This window comes from Schistocerca serialis, chromosome 9 (assembly GCF_023864345.2).
Source record: "Schistocerca serialis cubense isolate TAMUIC-IGC-003099 chromosome 9, iqSchSeri2.2, whole genome shotgun sequence".
In the NCBI taxonomy this organism is placed as follows: domain Eukaryota; kingdom Metazoa; phylum Arthropoda; class Insecta; order Orthoptera; family Acrididae; genus Schistocerca; species Schistocerca serialis.
This window is the reverse complement of record NC_064646.1, coordinates 482,660,623-482,681,443: the sequence shown is the minus strand read 5'-3', so window position 1 is coordinate 482,681,443 and position 20,821 is coordinate 482,660,623. Positions and strand designations below refer to the sequence as shown.

General features: G+C 39.7%; 1 protein-coding gene across 1 annotated transcript in view; it reads right to left on the bottom strand.

Moving 5' to 3' along the window:
* Positions 1-4,341: 4,341 nt before the first annotated feature.
* LOC126419727 (T-box transcription factor TBX18-like) overlaps positions 4,342-20,821 on the bottom strand; it is a 246,923-nt gene continuing 230,443 nt past the window's right edge. The window contains exons 7-10 of the mRNA XM_050086906.1: positions 14,056-14,217; positions 8,329-8,393; positions 4,413-4,703; positions 4,342-4,357 (exon numbers count right to left, since the gene is read on the bottom strand). Of these exons, the coding sequence (XP_049942863.1) occupies positions 4,342-4,357; positions 4,413-4,703; positions 8,329-8,393; positions 14,056-14,217 (534 nt within the window). The remainder of the gene's footprint in view (positions 4,358-4,412; positions 4,704-8,328; positions 8,394-14,055; positions 14,218-20,821) is intronic.

The following is a 20,821-nucleotide window of genomic DNA, read 5'->3' as shown; positions in this document are numbered from 1 at the left end:
ATAAAATAAAATCAAGGAACTGAAACTAATAACACATTTTAGTCTTCTGTAGTTATGTGAATGTATTTTAATTCATCTATAGCTCCTAGTCACAGAAGTAGTATTGTCTTCATTTAATACAAGAGCTGTAAATGAAGAGAGAACAGAAAAATCATGAAACGTAAATATGAGACATGTAGAGACTACTCCCCACTACAACTCCAACTGCCCTGCACAAGCACGAATCTGGCAGCTTGGACACATCAGAAAAATTTTACCAGTTAGCACCTGGCTGCTTGCAGTTACTGCTTATACGTCTAACAGCCACACTTTATTACATGCAGTGAGAAGTGGGAGAAGATGCTGCTCATATGTGACTTCAGCTCTGCACATGCACATGAACCCACTGGAAACTGCTCAAATGATCATAATTTAAACAGTTGTGACATTATGTGCATCAAAAGCAGTTATGGATGAAAAAATTCCTGGGTTTTCCCAGATTTCCTGGTTGTCCTGCGGTGTATACTGTCTGTAATGACATGACATTTGTTTGACTTTAAATTTTCCTAGCTGGGGTTGTAATTCCTCTCAGTTTTTGTGTCTTTTAACATGCCCTAACAACAATTTTCCAATGTAGGGTGTCATGTGCAAATTCAAAAACTTCTTACCCAAGTTTTACTTTTAGTTTCATTATATTTCTTTATTTTTGCCACAGGTGAATGTATTTCCACTATCTAAAATTTTCTATTTCTTTTTTTGGGAGCTGTTGGTTCTTCAATGTTGACAGAAGAGACTGTCCAGTCAGGAAGAGTGAGAGGGTAGCTGAAGAATACAGTGTCATGCAGAGCATATGTGTTCAGGGAGGCTAACAAAGGCCAAAGATGAAGATTTGAAAACTCAGAGATGATTTTACTCTAGGTATACCTATCTCCCTTTCTCTTTCACTAACACTTTCTCTCCCCCAGCATGACTGTCTCACATCTCCTATTCCACTGGTACTGTCTGCTCTCTCTTCCACTGCCACCATCTCTCTGCTACTCTCTTTCAGAACAAAAAAGTGCTAAAATGTTCGCATGCCAGATTTTTTTGTGAGGAAGGCCAAATGAGGATTTGGCAGCTGGTTTCCCACTTTTACCAGAGTCTTTTAAAGAGGAATACATTTGTCTTTTTTTATGCTCGAAAAGGAGCAGTTTTCCACACTCTCATTTTTCCATGCTACAGTCAGGTGTGCTGCTTATATGAAATGAATTTTATGGGTCAGTGAAGTTCTTACAGTTTATATAATTTATAATTTATAGTTTATAAGGCAAGGAAAGCGTTTCTGAAGAAGAGAAATTTGTTATCGAGTATAAATTTAAGTGTCAGAAAGTCGTTTCTGAAAGTATCTGTGTGGAGTGTAGCCATGTATGGAAGTGAAACATGGATGATAAATAGTTTGGACAAGAAGAGAATAGAAGCTATGTGGTGCTACAGAAGAATGCTGAAGATTAGATGGGTAGATCACATAACTAATGAGGAAGTATTGAATAGGATTGGGGAGAACAGACGCGTGTGGCACAACTTGACTAGAAGAAAGGATCGGTTGGAAGGACATGTTCTGAGGCATCAAGAGATCACAAATTTAGTATTGGAGAGCAGCTGGAGGGTAAAAATTGTAGACGGAGACCAAGAGATGAACACAGTAAGCAGATTCAGAAGGATGTAGCCTGCAGTACGTACTGGGAGATGAAGCAGCTTGCACAGGATAGAGCAGCATGGAGAGCTGCATCAAACCAGTCTCAGGACTGAAGACCACAAAAACAACAATATATAATTTGACACATATGAACAACAAATAATATCAGGTTAACACAAAAAATCATTTCCTTTACATTTTTCTGAATACTTTGCTCATCAGACATTGAAAAAAGGCCAGATTAGGAAGTTTTGAAGTTCCATGAGGATATCTTCTTAAGAATATATGGTACAAATTTCAACAATCTGCCAAGAATTGGAACTACAGAAGTGGCCTTCGATGTAACTGGTGCTTTTCATATGCAAAAATCATGGTTTTTCAGGGTTTTCTCAGGAAATGCATACGAACAAATGGTGCTTTTATAAGCCACCCAAGGCCCACCCTACATCACACCTAATGCTTACAGTATGGTCATTCTTCCAATAGGTATACAAATCTTTCTTAATCCAAGGGCTATACAAAACACTTGACTCCTTAGTTCTGTTCTGAATAGAACCCAAGGTATGACCTCCTGAAAAATCAGATTTTCGCACAAGGCTCTCTGAAACATATTGGTACCATGCAGTGTTGGGCACGGACCAAAGTACTTTTTAAGTGACCCTTTTCCTTGGTTTTGTGCTGTTTGTGCATCAACTTATAGTACAAATAAGTTGTGTTAATTACTTTGTAGTTGGGCTCCTTCTGCCTTCTCTGATCGCCTCCTTCCTCTCATCTGACATGATTTTTTATTAGTAGTATATGAAAAGGTTTCATGTAATAAGGTATTAAGGCCTTTATAATTCTGACTTGTCATGGCATGTTTTTAATACAGTCTTCCTCAGATAATTACAAACAACTCTCAAGTCACCATTTTTGTAATAGTTGATTGCAAAATCTTCAGATGTCATGGTAGCATTTGATTCTTTGTAGTTATGAACAAACTGCAAATATAATTCACAATTGTGGCTACTGATGCTGATTACAAACCTATAAAATAATTTGTCATAGGTTGAGTACTAAATGGCAAAAATTCCCCTCAAACATTTCATCAGGGGAATACAGATGATGACTGCAACAGTTTTAGCTGATTTCTATGTATTATATTATTTTCTTTAAAGTATTTAGCATTTATTAAGAACATACTTTGAAACATAACTGATATTCACTTTCATAAATGGTAAGGAATGAGGAGGTTGTACGCAGAATCGGAGAGGACAGGAATATGTCGAAAACACTGATAAGGAGAAGGGACAGGATGATAGGACATCTGCTAAGTCATGAGGGAATGACTTCCATGGTACTAGAGGGAGCTGTAGAGGGCAAAAACTGCAGAGGAAGACAGAGACTGGAATACGTCAAGCAAATAATTGAGGATGTACGTTGCAAGTGCTACTCTGAGATGAAGAGGTTAGCACAGGAAAGGAATTCGTGGCGGGCCGCATCAAACCAGTCAGTAGACTGATGAAAAAAAAAAGTTTGGTTTTAATTTATTTTGATAGTGTGTCATTTTATGCCTCCCCAATACTGTAACAGTGCTTGTTCTCTGTGAAATGTGCCATACAGTAACTTGAAATATAAATAAATATATCAAATGGAGTGAAAGTAGCAAAGAGAACAGAAATAGGGGAAAAACATTTTAAGAAGAAGTATTTCATACCAGTTATCTGTGCATGTAACTGATTCCACAGATGACTGCAGTTGTGTTGAGTGAACCTACACGTAGTGTAAGACATGTCTGCTCAAATATTAACTGTCTATTTTCCAGATGTGAAATGTGAACTCAACAGAAGGAGCTAGTTCCTTTAACACTCAATGATTGAAAGAAGATGCCAACATTCAGCCATAAAATTAATCTCTGAGTGGTGGACAGCCATGTGAAATAAAGTGACATCATAGACCATTGAACTTTCATTGAGAGCTCCCAGTTTGAACAGAGAAATTTATATGAACTTCTGATTCCACAGCAAAATAAGGAGGTCTAAGATGGACAAACCATGAAATGAGAAGATGATCGAATGTTTACTAAAGTGAACAGACATGGCAGGGACATGGAAAGACAGGGGCCACTCAGAAAGATCAGTGAAAGCATGGAAAGTTTCCTCTTTCTTTCTTGTGTGTGAAACTGTCCCTACTTTCACATTGTTCTAGAGGTTTTCTCTGTATTCTTATGGGTATCTTCCTCTTAATGATGAAAATATAGCTTTTATATAAAACAAGCTTAACTGTTAAGTCAATGTTCTTAAGTGCACAGAAGATCTTTGTCACTGCAGATGAATATCATGTACACAATTCCCTTATGTGACAATTTTACTTCCATTTTTTTCCCTCATGTAGCAATTGCATGGAGCATGGGATATGAAATATGCTATGAAATTTCCAGTAAATCAAACAAGAAGAATGAAGCTGTTCAAGCAACTGACAATGAGCGCCATAAATTTACTTTTGTGTAGTATACCATCAAATGATTGTGCACCTTCTGAAGATGGATATGGATGAAAGTATCAAAAACCAGCAGTGGAAGATAAAACCAAGTAAGATTAACTTCCACAATTCCTCTAAAATAGACATGTTGCTTAGGCAATTAATTGTCTAAAAGATTAAGTATAATTTCTCAGTTTTGTAATTATATTTCTAGCTCCACTGTCATACTAGGTGGTAACATACCTACAAATACATATAGTGGATTTCTTATAACCACAAAGACTGGAGTAATACTTACATTCTAGCAGATGAATCAGTATCAGGAGTCACACAAAGTGCATGAGGAGTGGAACCAGTGACTGCCAGCCCAAGCTGGGGAGGAACAACAAACCGCACTGGTGCAGTCAGTGGGTAGAATCCTCGGTGGAGGAGTGGAGTCACAGCTGCATTACAGTAGGGGTCCACAGAGAACATTGCTGGGTTTGTAGTGGTGTGTGCAAATGAAAACATTTCAGGTCGCAGTGTTGGCAAGACTGCTCCAGGACCACTGAGTGGTCGACACAGCTGGCGTGTGTCTTCACTTCCATCCCTGTTTGTAAAGGAAAAGAAAAACAGAATTAATGTCTAATGCATAACTACTTTCAGTAAGTATCTAATTAGCATAATACAGAAACACAGTTCCACTACCGTACTAAAAAAATCTCATATAATTAATTCTACGGCTGGTAAGATGTCATTTGTCAGCAGCAGGTCTGTGAGCATAATGGAAACATGTGGAATAAAATTTCTACATTTCAACTCTCATACATTTTATTCAATTTTTTTTTTATTTTTATTTTGTTGACATATGCCTATGACACAATATGAAATTACACATAATAATGTCAAATTTGCAAGTATCAGAGAATGCAAAAAATCGTATTTTGTTGATTTTTAATATGAATACAGTCAATAGCAACAACAGCAAAAAATTGGCTCTCACAGGGTGTGAGGGCAAGTTCAGTAAGTGCCAGTGGTTTGAAGATAGGTTTCATTGGTGGTATCATCATGCGCCATAATCTGTTTGATGATACTAATATGAAACTGACAGTGATTCATATGTTGTCTTGAACTTGGCAGCTGTTTCAGTAAATCACACTAAATGGTTTGGCAAGAGCACAGTATCATTCAGTGATCTCATTTTGAATAAGGAAATGTGTGACAAGATAAAAGTGAAACTGGCTGCTGTCTATGATGAACTTGCATCAATGACAAAAATTTGCGGATGCCAGGCAGATGTGGTTGCCAAAGAAATCATTTAAGTAGTCCACTACAAAATTGTCATGGATCATTTCACAACAGTGTGCAAAGTATAGGTAGTAGAGGCATAGATATCTTAATGGACATGGAAATTAACATTTCACATGATACTTTGGCAATGAAAACACATTGTCAGTCTGATGGTTCTTGTGACTGCTAGTGGCACATGACAAGTGTATTCAAATTTCTATTACAAAGCTGTGCTTGGAACAATTTAAGTGAGATCTGAAGTATTTTTCATGTTATCACCATTGGTGATGCCTGGATTCAATGTTACAACCCAGATGCCAAGGAACATATAACATACTGCATTACTGCTGGTGAATTTGCTTTAAAAGACAGCAAAGACTGTCCCATTGGTTAGAAAAGTGATGATAACTTTCTTTGCAAAAGGCCTCAAACTCATGAATTCTTAGAAAAAAGAAAAACTATCTCTGGACATTACTACAGTCAATACTGGACAACATTGTCAAAAAACGGAAGCAGAGGCAGTTCCATTTGGCAAAGAAGGAAGTTCTGTTTCATGACTTAGGTAAAGCCAGTAAGAGGACTGAAATCATCTGTTAAGATGCTGAATGATCATTCTGGCACAAAAAAACAGAAGACAACAGAAAAAAGGGGAAAATACTGAATTCACTCTTCCAAAATTATTTCACTCTTAATAGAGTTCCTCCACTCAATAATCATATGAATGCCAAAATCACAATATAGAGATAAGTAGTTGTGGAATAGAAAATCAACCATAAGTGCTGAACAATGGAAAGCCAACTATAGGGGATGAGATACATGTGAGGACCCACCAAGACTATGCAAAGGGACTTGCACTCCTTCTTGCAGTGTGTTTTAGACTCTAGGATTATGTTTTTGGAGAATGCAAATCTCCTCTATAAAAATCAACATGGGTTCCGCAAACAAAGTTTTTGCAAAACTTAGCTTGCTCTGTTCACACATGAGATACAAAATGCCATAGCCAATGGTGCCCAGATATACTTCTTGATGCTGGAAAGCATTTGATACATTTCTTGCATTATTGTTTTGTGAATGAAATATGAACTTACCAAGTATTGGATCATATGTGTATGAATGGATACAGAAGTTTCTTGCAAATAGAACTCAATACATCATTATAACTGAACAAAATCAGAAAATGTAGAAGGATCATTCCATATCAAGTCAACCAGATGTCCTAGAGAGATCAAATTTAATTTTGTTGAGAAAACCTTTTAACATAGCTGCAGGCACAACACAAAGGAAATTCTATAAAGTTTAAGCTGTTGGCACCAGAACTGTCAGCTTGGAAGTCACTCAGCCAATATGAGTATTAATCATCATGTTTGACAACACTGTGTAAGTTGACTAGTGCAGTGAGAAATCTGCAGATTGGTATACCTACACAACTTTTGGTGCTGAATTCAAACATAATGTCAACAATATCAGTGAGATAGCACATCTTCATCAATTGCTGTTCAAAGTGACCAAAAACTATTTCCCACAGTGTTCCACCCCAGTTTCAACCATTAATATCTCCAGCCTAAAATATTTTACTTCTCCATTTTTTACCAAGGCTAGGTATACATATATGTATGAAAATGTTAACTTTCAAGCTTGTTTAGTTATCAAGATATCTCAACCTACACTGGGTGTCTTAAATTTTATTCTCAAATTTGACCAATTTTCAGGATCAATGATCTCAAAATGGTGGTAATCAATTTTTTTCCATCTAGTTCCACTACAAACTGCAAATTTTTATCTGGTAGGCACTGTTTTTGCTTGTTGGCATCTTTTGTTTAAGGCAGGGCTGGGCAAACAGCAGACTGCGGGCCACATGCGCCCCACTAATAGTGTTTTTGACCTTGCAAGACAGTAAACAAAAAAATAGCCCTGAATGAAGATTTTCTACCCATGCATGACTGAGGACTTCCACTAGCACAGGCACACCAATATGCATGTGTACTGCACAGTGTAGACACTGTTCGCACAAATGAAGTAGCGGGTGATGGGAGTGACCCTAAAGGCATTTTCCATTTACTTACTGACATGCAGTCAAATCATACTGTGGAAGACATTTCATGTTGTGACATTATTTGACTTTCACAAATCTTTGCTGAAAAATTTCTGTGTATCAAGAAGTTTGCCAGGAAAGTGTTCTGTATATTTGGGCCAACATATGTCTGTGAGCAAAGTTTTCTTGTTTGAAGAACAACAAGAGTAAATGTATGCCCCTAGATGCTCTTTGACAGACATTAACTTGCAGCCTTAATTTTGAAAACAATTGCAGAAAGGGGTGATAGCATACATTTGTCTTCCTAAATTGATTCTTAAATTAAATGTGCTTTCATCTATAGATAATATATAATTAACACAATACATATATTTATTAAAACAACCACTACTTTATTCAATTTATATTTATTGATTTTTATAGTAAAATTCATACCATTTCTGAAATGCAATGCTAACTAATGAACACAATCATTTTAAAAGGTGTTGCCCTCCACTAACCTCCATTCCACAACAATTGTCCACCCCTGGTTTAAGGGGTAATATTCAAATATAAGAAACTTCGTTGCAGTAAGTGCATATTTGATGTAGATGGATGCATCAAAAACAATTTATTTTTAAGGCCATATAAACTGGAAACAAGCATTCTCTACATAGTGAGTAGCAGTCTATCCTTTCCATATTATTGTTATTCCATCCAGGACTTTCTGTTATTTAATACACAAGAGAATCAGGGATTACACAATAACTTAACAAAATCATAATGTTTTCTTCTATCTACACAAAATTAGAGAGTGACTTAGAAACACAAATGTAATAGAGTAATTATTTCTGGCAAACTTTGGTTTAAAATTATATTGTTCATTTTGTTTGACATAAAGACTCTTCAGATTAAATGAAAGTTGGCTATGTACCGTGTTCTCGATGCCTCCCGGAATCCTTTAGCAAAAGGGTTACTTGCAATCTTCAGACGTGTGATCTGGAACAAACAAAAGCACAACTTTTTAGTAATGAAGATATGTGCACTGTATACCTTTCACATTACCGACAATAGTCATATTGACTGGGTTTGCAATAGGTATCCCAGATCTGAGACAGGTCTGCTACTGTATTACAGAAGAACTGTTAATATATAACATAGAAATGTGACATGTCTGAATGGGTGATACACGTGATAATTCACAGCAACTGAATAATTGTGTGCATTTAGTCTCTCCAGAAATAAGCTCCCAAGTTTATTGAAAAAGTATAGGAAAGGAGAAACTTTCTGGAGACATACAGTACCTCCCATCAGAAGTAAAAGTGTCATATGTAACTGAGGATGAGCATCTCTTTTGGGCAGAAAACATTGTCATCACATGCAGTGAGACCTTCACTTGCCTCTATATGCTCCATAAATTTCAGAATACATTTCCACAGGATGTGAAATACACACTTCTGCAATAATTCATTCTCCTGAACCTTCACTATTGCAATTTAATCAAATACAGCACCAGGAGTGTTAACTCTGGATGGTAGAAGTAACTATGGTTGCTTGTATATGTTACATCTGCAGCTTCCCTCTATTTGACACTGTCAGTACATCATACACTTAATCCCCTTCTTTCTCTTTGCTCTCATTACTTGTTTTCCGTGACATACCTCCCTCATCAGTTCTCTCACACTCGTTGTTGTCACAGTCATCAGTTTAAATCTACCTGACTGCAATCAACCTGTGCTCTTCTACTTTTCACAAACTAATTCAAACTCTGCTCATTTTTATAGTTTCTTCTAATTTTCACTGATTACATTATAGTTACTTCTAAGTCTTGTAGTCCACATTAAATTTAAATCTTTTTACATCTGTGTTATTGTGTGAATATAATGAAAATAAATTGATGAACCAAAAAATTATAAATACTGCCCATTGTAAGACTGAGTGCTGCATGGTGTGCTGTCTACTGAGAACGTGCGAATCCTTGACACCTGGACTTGCTGCCGTACAGCATTCCAATGGTGGACCAATGCTAACAGGGACATCACATTGTTTTGGTTCATCAGTGAATAACTGCGCATCAGGAAACATTTGTAAATGCTCCTGCTAACTCTGACAGATTGGCATTGTCACTAGTTTCTTTATTCAGTGTGTGAACTGTGTCAGTGGATGCACAGAAGGCTGGACATAGTGAATGTAACATTTTTTCCTCGGACACTGCTATCATCTTTCTCTTTCTTGTTATTTTACACTCACAACAAATGGGGTCTATGCAGTACTGTACAGCTCAATGTTAACTTGTTGACATTGCCAGGACCTGTGTATGGTGGTTGATCAAATTTAAATTTATGATTTTCACCATCAATTCTTGCTGCTACTACTTCCAGAGTAACAAATACTGTACAGCATGTATGTACTGGATGAACCAGAGATCGAGACTGAAGAGGGCTGGATAAATGAGTTTCCACTGTACCTCCTAGTCAAGCATGTCACAGAAACCTTGGCTGCAACTTCATTAATTCATTCATCTTGTTACATATACCCCAACAAGAGGGAGTGTGGATTAAATCTACATAACCTATACAGGGTGCTCCAAGACTATTTGCTCAAATTAATACAGGAAGTACAGAATGTCAAAACAAATATATTTAGTTACAGTATAGATGATCCATGACAGCAGTTTCTGATGCTATGGAAGAGTTTCACCGTTAGCATGCTAATTACAGCAGAGGCATTCACAGGAATTGCTCGAATGTTGGACCACTGCCCTGTATGCACGCAGTACATCTTAGGACCCTCGACTGTCGTGTCTGTTTGAAAATTCCTGGTATGCCCACAATGGTACCAACAGTGGCAGCAACTCTTATGACAAGGTCTCCTTATGTTTCCATAATGGTTTCATATGCCAGCTGATTCATATGCCTGAGAGGAAGAAGTCCAGACAAGTGGGATCAAGTGATCTGGATGGCTAGGTCAGTGCCACCTTGGCCGATCCATTGATTCCCGAAGGCGGTTCTCAGATGATTCTCACAGCAATCATGAAATCAGCTGGTGCCTCATCGTGCTGGAAATACATCCTTTGCCCAACACTGGGAGTTACAGCTTTCAGCAGTTCTGGCAACACAGTCCACAAAGATGCGATACCTCAGTCTGTTGAGGTGGAGTGTAAAAATGTATGATCCAATCAACTTATCACCACTTTTGTCAAAAGATGTTGATGTCTGTGAATGAATTGGCATATTTACAAGCAGACCTTAGAGCCTACCATACATACACAGATCAGTTTTGGATGTCAGTCTACATTTCAAGACAGTGACACCAACAGGTCACATCAGCACAAATAACAAAATGTTCCCTACCATTACAAGTTGACATCAGAGACCATATGTTTCTTAATGAAATATGTTTGTTTCTATATTCTCTACCTTCTGTGTTAATTTGAACAGTTTCAGAACACCCTGTATGTTAGCAAAAGACAAGCAAATCATAGAAACTTTACCTGTAAACTGCATTGAGTGACTTTTGAATAGAAAATTACATTGTAATCATATAAATACAAATAGAGAACCTTCCTGTTTTAGCTAGATGCCATGTGGTTTATGACAATGGAGGCCTTTTTTATCACTGCCAATACACACACACACACACACACACACACACACACACACACACACACACACACACACACACATATATATATATATATATATAAAAACAAAGATGATGTGACTTACCATACGAAAGCCCTGGCAGGTTGATAGAAACACAAACACACACATACATACACACAAAATTCAAGCTTTCGCAACAAACTGTTGCCTCATCAGGAAAGAGGGAAGGAGAGGGAAAGACGAAAGGAAGTGGGTTTTAAGGGAGAGGGTAAGGAGTCATTCCACTCCCGGGAGCGGAAAGACTTACCTTAGGGGGAAAAAAGGACGGATATACACTCGCACACACACACATATCCATCCACACATATACAGACACCTGTCTGTATATGTGTCTGTATATGTGTGGATGGATATGTGTGTGTGTGTGCGAGTGTATACCCGTCCTTTTATCCCCCTAAGGTAAGTCTTTCCACTCCCGGGATTGGAATGACTCCATACCCTCTCCCTTAAAACCCACTTCCTTTCGTCTTTCCCTCTCCTTCCCTCTTTCCTGATGAGACAACAGTTTGTTGCGAAAGCTTGAATTTTGTGTGTATGTATGTGTCTGTTTGTGTTTCTATCAACCTGCCAGCGCTTTTGTATGGTAAGTCACATGATCTTTGTTTTTAAATATATTTTTCCCGCGTGGAATGTTTCCCTCTATTTTATATATATATATATTAGACACACAAACATACACACAAAATTCAAGCTTTTGCAACAAACGGTGGCTTCATCAGGAAAGAGGGAAGGAGAGGGAAAGACAAAAGGATGTGGGTTTTAAGGGAGAGGGTAAGGAGTCATTCCAATCCCGGGAGCGAAAAGACTTACCTTAGGGGGGAAAAAGGACAGGAATACACTCGCACACGCACACATATCCATCCGCACATACACAGACACAAGCAGACATTTTGGTGCTTGTGTCTGTGTATGTGCGGATGGATATGTGTGTGTGTGTGTGTGTGTGTGTGTGTTCGTGAGTGTATACCTGTCCTTTTTCCCCCCTAAGGTAAGTCTTTTCGCTCCCGGGATTGGAATGACTCCTTACCCTCTCCCTTAAAACCCACATCCTTTTGTCTTTCCCTCTCCTTCCCTCTCTCCTGATGAAGCAACCGTTTGTTGCGAAAGCTTGAATTTTGTGTGTATGTTTGTGTTTGTTTGTTTGTCTATCGACCTGCCAGCGCTTTTGTTTGGTAAGTCTCATCATCTTTATTTTTAGATATATTTTTCCCACGTGGAATGTTTCCCTCTTATTTATAACTTACCAAACGAAAGCGCTGGCAGGTATAAAATTATGTCTAAGTAGACACACAAACAAACATACACACAAAATTCCAGCTTTCGCAACCAACGGTTGCTTCATCAGGAAAGAGGGAAGGAGAGGGAAAGACGAAAGGATGTGGGTTTTAAGGGAGAGGGTAAGGAGTCATTATAGTCCCAGGAGCAGAAAGACTTACCTTAGGGGGAAAAAAGGACAGGTATACACTCGCGCACACACACACATATCCATCCGCACATATGTGCGGATGGATACGTGGTATGTGCAGATGGATATGTGTGTGTGTGTGTGCGCGAGTGTATACCTGTTCTTTTTTCCCCCTAAGGTAAGTCTTTCCGCTCCTGGGATTGGAATGACTCCTTACCCTCTCCCTTAAAACCCACATCCTTTCGTCTTTCCCTCTCCTTCCCTCTCTCCTGATGAAGCAACTGTTGGTTGCGAATGTTTGAATTTTGTGTGTATGTTTGTGTTTGTTTGTGTGTCTATCAACCTGCCAGTGCTTTCGTTTGGTAAGTCACATCATCTTTGTGTTTAGATATATTTTTCCCACGTGGAATCTTTCCCTCTATTGTATATATATAATGTCAGCTTGTGTCTGTGTATGTGTGGATGGATATGTGTGTGTGTGTGTGTGTGTGTGTGCGCGCGCGAGTGTATACCTGTCCTTTTTTCCCCGTAAGGTAAGTCTTTCCACTCCCAGGATTGGAATGACTCCTTACCCTCTCCCTTAAAACCCACATCCTTTTGTCTTTCCCTCTCCTTCCCTCTTTCCTGATGAAGCAACAGTTTGTTGCGAAAGCTTGAATTTCGTGTGTATGTTTGTGTGTCTATCGACCTGCCAGCACTGTCGTTTGGTAAGTCACATCATCTGTGTTTTTAGATACACACACACACTTAGTCACCAACAAATTTTATACATAATTTAAAATCCTCACACACACACACACACACACACACACACACACACACACACACTCTCTCTCTCTCTCTCACACACACACAGATATATATATATATATATATATATATATATATATATATATATATATATATATATATATATATATGTATGTGTGTGTGTGTGTGTGTGTGTGTGTGTGTGTGTGTGTGTGTGTGTGTGTGTGAGGATTTTAAATTATGTATAAAATTTGTTGGTGACTAAGTGCACTCATTCTCAAATACTGGATAAATATGATCTGCATATTTGCTTTGCCTCAGGCAATATACACAGTTCCTAACTGTAATACTTATTGTAGCTTGTTAAACATTAGACATAATTTTATACCTCTTCCTCTTAATTAGTAAATTATGAAGCATACTGTAGACTTCTACCAACTGGACACTGCAATTACATATCCATCTTAGCAATACTACAGTGGAATGGACCTCAGAAAGTGCTAAAACGACCAAAGTGACTTTTGTACTGATACACAGATGAATAACATACTTTTGAAATTCTTCAAAAAAATTTTTGACCAGCAGTACTTTTAATGTTTTCTCATACTGAAGAAAATGTTTTAAGCAATGCTGTAGGCTATATTTTCAAGTATATGTAGCAACTCAAGTTGAGGAATAGTGGAACATAAGAGGAAAATAAGCTGACCAGGTGAGAAGATGGATGTTCAGAAACAGAAAGTGCAATACAGTATATGTAGTATTATTCACAATATTGCTTATGTTTTCACTAGTAAACAGAAACCTTCCATGTTACCATGAGACAGAACTCAGAGAGCCTCACCTGTTGGTTTTGATATGCAGTGACTGTTGTGAAGGCCGTCTCAGGGAATGTGTACGTCAGAGCTCGTTCCACACTTGCCTGCTGCTCTGCTGGAGTCTCTAGGTCTGTTGTCTCCAGTATGTGCACTCTCGGCAGGTATTTATGCATTGAGTGCAAGGAAACCTAAAATGTAAATTTCATGTTTATTCACTAGTGTTCAGATGCATTATATTATTTGTATCATTGTGTTGAATAATTGTGTTAGCTTTACTCTACATTAATTTACCAACACCCATCTAGATGAACCATAGTATCTCATTCATCTGCAATTAATATTAATGAATCAAAAATCAGGAATCTTTATTAGCCATTATTTATATGAAATTAGATAATTTTTATCATCGGTATGCAATAAAAATTAACTACAGAAATAAGTAACAAATACAGTTCATATGTAAGTAGTTACTAAATACAGTAAATACTGAAACAGTGAATAGAGAGATTATTTAATCATTGTTTTATATAAAATCAACAACTTTACATAAATTGATACACAAGAAGAATTATTAAGGTGTCTAATGACAATTGTAAATTGGATGGATATGTAAGACTGTGGCTAGTTCATTTTTCATACAAAATGGGTTTCTATTGACCAGCTAGACATCCATTGTCTGTGATATTTTAATGGCATGGGAAAAGCAGACTGTGACAAGTTATTGTAGGTTTTGTGTGAGTCCCTAGTTTTTGTGAGCTGGTGGCTTCATATATTTTAATTTTCCTTCATTTTGGTGGTGTATCTGTGTATTTACTCACTGGTGACATGTGTCATGCCACAGTTTCTGGCAAAGCGGACATGTATTAAGGTGTCTAATCACAATTGTAAATAGGATGGATATGTAAGACTGTGGCTAGTTCATTTTTCATACAAAATGGGTTTCTATTGACCAGCTAGACATCCATTGTCTGTGATATTTTAATGGCATGGGAAAAGCAGACTGTGACAAGTTATTGTAGATTTTGTGTGAGTCCCTAGTTTTTGTGAGCTGGTGGCTTCATATATTTTAATTTTCCTTCATTTTGGTGGTGTATCTGTGTATTTACTCACTGGTGACACGTGTCATGCCACTGTTTCTGGCAAAGCGGACATGTATGTAAGTGTACAGGTTTACTGTGGTCAATTGACTGAGCCTGCTAAGAGAGAGCAACAGTGCTCCACAGGACTTGTCTCACACATTGTGTCACTGTGTATGAAATTCCTTTTTTTGTATTTTAAAATGTTGATAATGTGAGTAGTATATCCCCAAATGAAATGTGTGTCTACAAGAGTCCAAAACAGAGAGCTCTAAGAAATGACACTGTGACTAACACCTTCAGGTGGTGAATTAAATAACTTTACTCTCTGTAAGTTACAATTTACATGAACATCTTCATGTACAAAAGTTGAAATTCATATCTGCATATAAGAAGCATATCACTGTTACCAACTGCTTACAGTCCATAATTTACAGTAAATTTGATAGCAGTCCTTGGAAGCAATGTGCTCACCACAAACAGTATGTTGTGAAAACTCATTATTATACAGAACAATTATCCCAAGAGCTAAAATGTCATGATGTATTCATCATTCATTTGGCTTTCAGCTACTCTTAGAACAGGCAAAATTTGGGGCTCAGGCGAAAGGAAACAAGCAGTTACAATTAAAATAGAGCGCACACAGAAGCAATATTATGTGGATACGAGCGTACAATCAGTGTATTAGTGTTGAGTGGATGGAAGCTTATTGATGGGATATGGCATGTCAGTGACATTAACATACTGCTAACACACACACACACACACACACACACACACACACACACACACACAGAGGCATGCACATGCATGCACACAAATTAAGTTCAGTTTTTATATATGGGAATGGTATGTACACAGCAACTAGCAGTGAATAAAATTGTTTAAATCAACAGTTGAAGGTATCAATCACAATGTCATTTCTGCAGTACATCACAGCTATGGACCCACCTAACAAAAATCTTGCATTGTTCCAAAATAGCCACTATTAATCACATATCTATGTTTCTGTGAGAAATAAAAGGCTCATGTAATATTTCTAAAGAAATGGGTGATGTGTCCTTACTAGTCAAGTTTGCATTTCTAATGGTTTGACAGATTTACTTTCTGTGCCCTGGATGTCATTAAATGGACACTGTGTTTTCTTTGGATTATAGAGAAGTTTCTTTGATGAGGGCCATACAGTGAAGAAGCAAGTGCTTCCTGTGGTGTCACCGCCAGACACCACACTTGCTAGGTGGTAGCCTTTAAATCGGCCGCGGTCTGTTAGTATACGTCGGACCCGCGTGTCACCACTATCAGTGGTTGCAGACCGAGCGCCGCCACACGGCAGGTCTAGAGAGACTTCCTAGCACTCGCCCCAGTTGTATAGCCGACTTTGCTAGCGATGGTTCACTGACAAATTACGCTCTCATTTGCCGAGACGATAGTTAGCATAGACTTCAGCTACGTCATTTGCTACGACCTAGAAAGGCGCCATTATCATTTGCTATTTATCTTGTGAAGCATGTACCGTCAGACCGATGTTTACCAATTATGGATAATCCTCAGCGCCAAACTGTTGTGACTTGGCAAGACAGCCAAGCCACTTGGAGGTAGCCGAAAGGCACGCGTTTAAGCTCATGCAGGCTGGCGTGAGGTCTGGAACAGTTAAAGGAGTTGAGTATAGTAAAAAAGTACGTAGCTTCTGGAATACTTAACTTTAATCCATAATTGGTGAACATCGATCTGACGGTACAGGCATCACAAGAAAAATAGCAAATGATAATGGCGCCTTGCTAGGTCGTAGCAAATGACGTAGCTGAAGGCTATGCAACTATCGTCTCGGCAAATGAGAGCGTAATTTGTTAGTGAACCATCGCTAGCAAAGTCGGCTGTACAACTGGGGCGAGTGCTAGGAAGTCTCTCTAGACCTGCCGTGTGGTGGTGCTCAGTCTGCAATCACTGATAGTGGCGATACGCGGGTCCGACGTATACTAACGGACCGCGGCCGATTTAAAGGCTACCACCTAGCAAGTGTGGTGTCTGGCAGTGACACCACACTTCCTGTATAACATTATCGAGAGCTGAGATGCCCTGATTTGAAGTAAGCAGAGATGTCATCATAACATCATTTGACAATCTGACTACATAATGATTACATAATGAGCAATAATGAAAAAGGAAGCTGCAAGGACAGAGCCCTGTACTAACTGCCATATTATGACCCAGTAATCTGAACAGTAATAGTGCACTGAAAACAAAGTATTATCAGTAATAACACTTTTAAAAATAAAATCTACTATGATAGGAAAACTTTTTCTCATAGTACTCTTTATAGAATTCAACCAGCATCCCCCAAAATTAGTTTTATAATGACTGAACTTACTAAATCTTTGTGATAAAGTTGTGTTGAAATCAAACCACAGCATCAGCCTGCAGTTTGTAACAGCAATATGTGTACCTCAACATTCACTTCTATGGACTTGACAAGCCACTATAAAATGAGGTAATAAAAGTCATGGCATATGTCATTATATCATGTTGTATCTTCTTTATGGACTTAACAAGTTGTTGGAAGTCCACTGCAGATGTAATGAGACGGAGCGGGGTGGCGCAGTGATTCGCACACTGGACTGGAATTCGGGAGGATAATGGTTCCAACCCACATCTTGCCATACAGATTTAGATTTTCCGTAGTTTTCCTAAATTGCTAGAGGCAAATACCAGGGTGGTTCCTTTGAAAGGGCACGTCCAATTTCCTTCCCAATTCTTGACATGATCCAAGCTTGTGCTTCACCTCTAACGATCTGAATGTTGACAGGATGTTAAACACAATCTTTCTTCCTTCCTTCCTTCCTGATATAATGAGCAGTGCTGCCTCTGTACGTTATGTTGCCTGTGCATGAACTGACCTCTCGATTAAGTTCCATTAATGTTTGATAATATTCATGTTGGCCAACTGGTGTGGATGACCAGATTATTTGCTTTAACTGTCAAGAATGTTCTTCAAATCAATCGTAATTAATTGTGGCCCGGTGACATGGCACATTGTCATCCATAAAACTTCCATCGTTGTTTGGAAACATAAAGTCCATGAACTGCTGCAAATGGTCTCCAAGTAGTCAAACGTAACCATTTGCAGTCAATGATCAGTTGGACCAGTTCTGTGTAATCACTGTCCACACTATTATGGAACCACCGCCAGAGCGCACATTGAGTTGTTGACAACTTGGGTCACTGCTATTGTCAGCTTTTACCAACTGAAATGGAGACTCATCTGACCAGGTTACAATTTTCCAGTTATCTAGTGTCCAACCGATATGGTCACGATCCCTGGAGAAGCACCGCAGGCGATGTCGTGCTGTTAGCAAAAGCACTGACGTCAGTTTTCTGCTTCCATAGCCCAGTAACGCCAAATTTCGCTGCACTGTCATAACGGATACATTCATCTGATGTCCCACATTGATTTCTGCGCTTATTCCATGCAGTGCTGCTTGTCTGATAGCACTGACAACTCTCTACTCAAACGCCGCTGCTCTCGGTCGTTAAGTGAAAGCCGTGGGCCACTGCCTTGTCTGTGATAGAGGTAATGCCTGAGATTTCTTATTCTTGGCACACTCTTGACACTGTGGCACTCAGAATATTGAATTCCATAACGATTTCGAAAGTCGCATGTCCCATGTGCCTAGCTCCAACCACCATCCAGTGTTCAATGTGCTAATTCCCATCATGTGGCCAAGTAAACCTTTTCACATGAATCACATAGCGAGGAATCATAGCTTCTCCAATGAACTTCCATTTTATACTTTGTTTATGTGATCTACCGTCATCTGTCTATGAGCGTATTGCTATCCAATGATTTTTGTCGCCTCACTGCAATGTAAATATGGGGTGACCAACTTTCCTGTTTGTCCCGGGATCTCCCCACGGGCGTCGTGTGTGTGTGTGTGTGTGTGTGTGTGTGTTGTCCTTAGCGTAAGGTAATTTAACATTAAGTAGTGTGTAAGCCCAGAGACCGATGTCCTCAGCAGTTTGGTCCCATACGAACTTCCCAAGAATTTCAAAAATTTCCACTTTTAAATTTTATTTTTTACATGTGTACAAATACACTCCTGGAAATGGAAAAAAGAACACATTGACACGGGTGTGTCAGACCCACCATACTTGCTCCGGACACTGCGAGAGGGCTGTACAAGCAATGATCACACGCACGGCACAGCGGACACACCAGGAACCGCGGTGTTCGCCGTCGAATGGCGCTAGCTGTGCAGCATTTGTGCACCGCTGCCGTCAGTGTCAGCCAGTTTGCCGTGGCATACGGAGCTCCATCACAGTCTTTAACACTGGTAGCATGCCGCGACAGCGTGGACATGAACCGTATGTGCAGTTGACGGACTTTGAACGAGGGCGTATAGTGGGCATGCGGGAGGCCGGGTGGACGTACCGCCGAATTGCTCAACACGTGGGGCGTGAGGTCTCCACAGTACATCGATGTTGTCGCCAGTGGTCGGCGGAAGGTGCACGTGCCCGTCGACCTGGGACCGAACCGCAGCGACGCGCGGATGCACGCTAAGACTGTAGGATCCTACGCAGTGCCGTAGGGGACCGCACCGTCACTTCCCAGCAAATTAGGGACACTGTTGCTCCTGGGGTATCGGCGAGGACCATTCGCAACCGTCTCGATGAAGCTGGGCTACGGTCCCGCACACCGTTAGGCCGTCTTCCGCTCACGCCCCAACATTGTGCAGCCCGCCTCCAGAGGTGTCGCGACAGGTGTGAATGGAGGGACGAATGGAGACGTGTCATCTTCAGCGATGAGAGTCGCTTCTGCCTTGGTGCCAATGATGGTCGTATGCGTGTTTGGCGCCGTGCAGGTGAGCGCCACAATCAGGACTGCATACGACCGAGGCACACAGGGCCAACACCCAGCATCATGGTGTGGGGAGCGATCTCCTACACTGGCCGTACTCCACTGGTGATCGTCGAAGGGACACTGAATAGTGCACGGTACATCCAAACCGTCATCGAACCCATCGTTCTACCATTCCTAGACCGGCAAGGGAACTTGCTGTTCCAACAGGACAATGCACGTCCGCATGTATCCCGTGCCACCCAACGTGCTCTAGAAGGTGTAAGTCAACTAACCTGGCCAGCAAGATCTCCGGATCTGTCCCCCATTGAGCATGTTTAGGACTGGATGAAGCGTCGTCTCACGCGGTCTGCACGTCCAGCACGAACGCTGGTCCAACTGAGGCGCCAGGTGGAAATGGCATGGCAAGCCGTTCCACAGGACTACATCCAGCATCTCTACGATCGTCTCCATGGGAGAATAGCAGCCTGCATTGCTGCGAAAGGTGGATATACACTGTACTAGTGCCGACATTGTGCAAGCTCTGTTGCCTGTGTCTATGTGCCTGTGGTTCTGTCAGTGTGATCATGTGATGTATCTGACCCCAGGAATGTGTCAATAAAGTTTTTCCTTCCTGGGACAATGAATTCACGGTGTTCTTATTTCAATTTCCAGGAGTGTATGTTTCAAACATTTAAATTTTGCTCACACAGTCAGAATTCGTTGAAAAAGGCAACTGATTCTATATCGAGATTGTTGTTGTCGTGGTCTTCAGTCCTGAGACTGGTTTCATGCAGTTCTCCATGCTACTCTATCCTGTGCAAGCTTCTTTATCTCCCAGTACCTACTGCAACCTACATCTTTCTGAATCTGCTTAGTGTATTG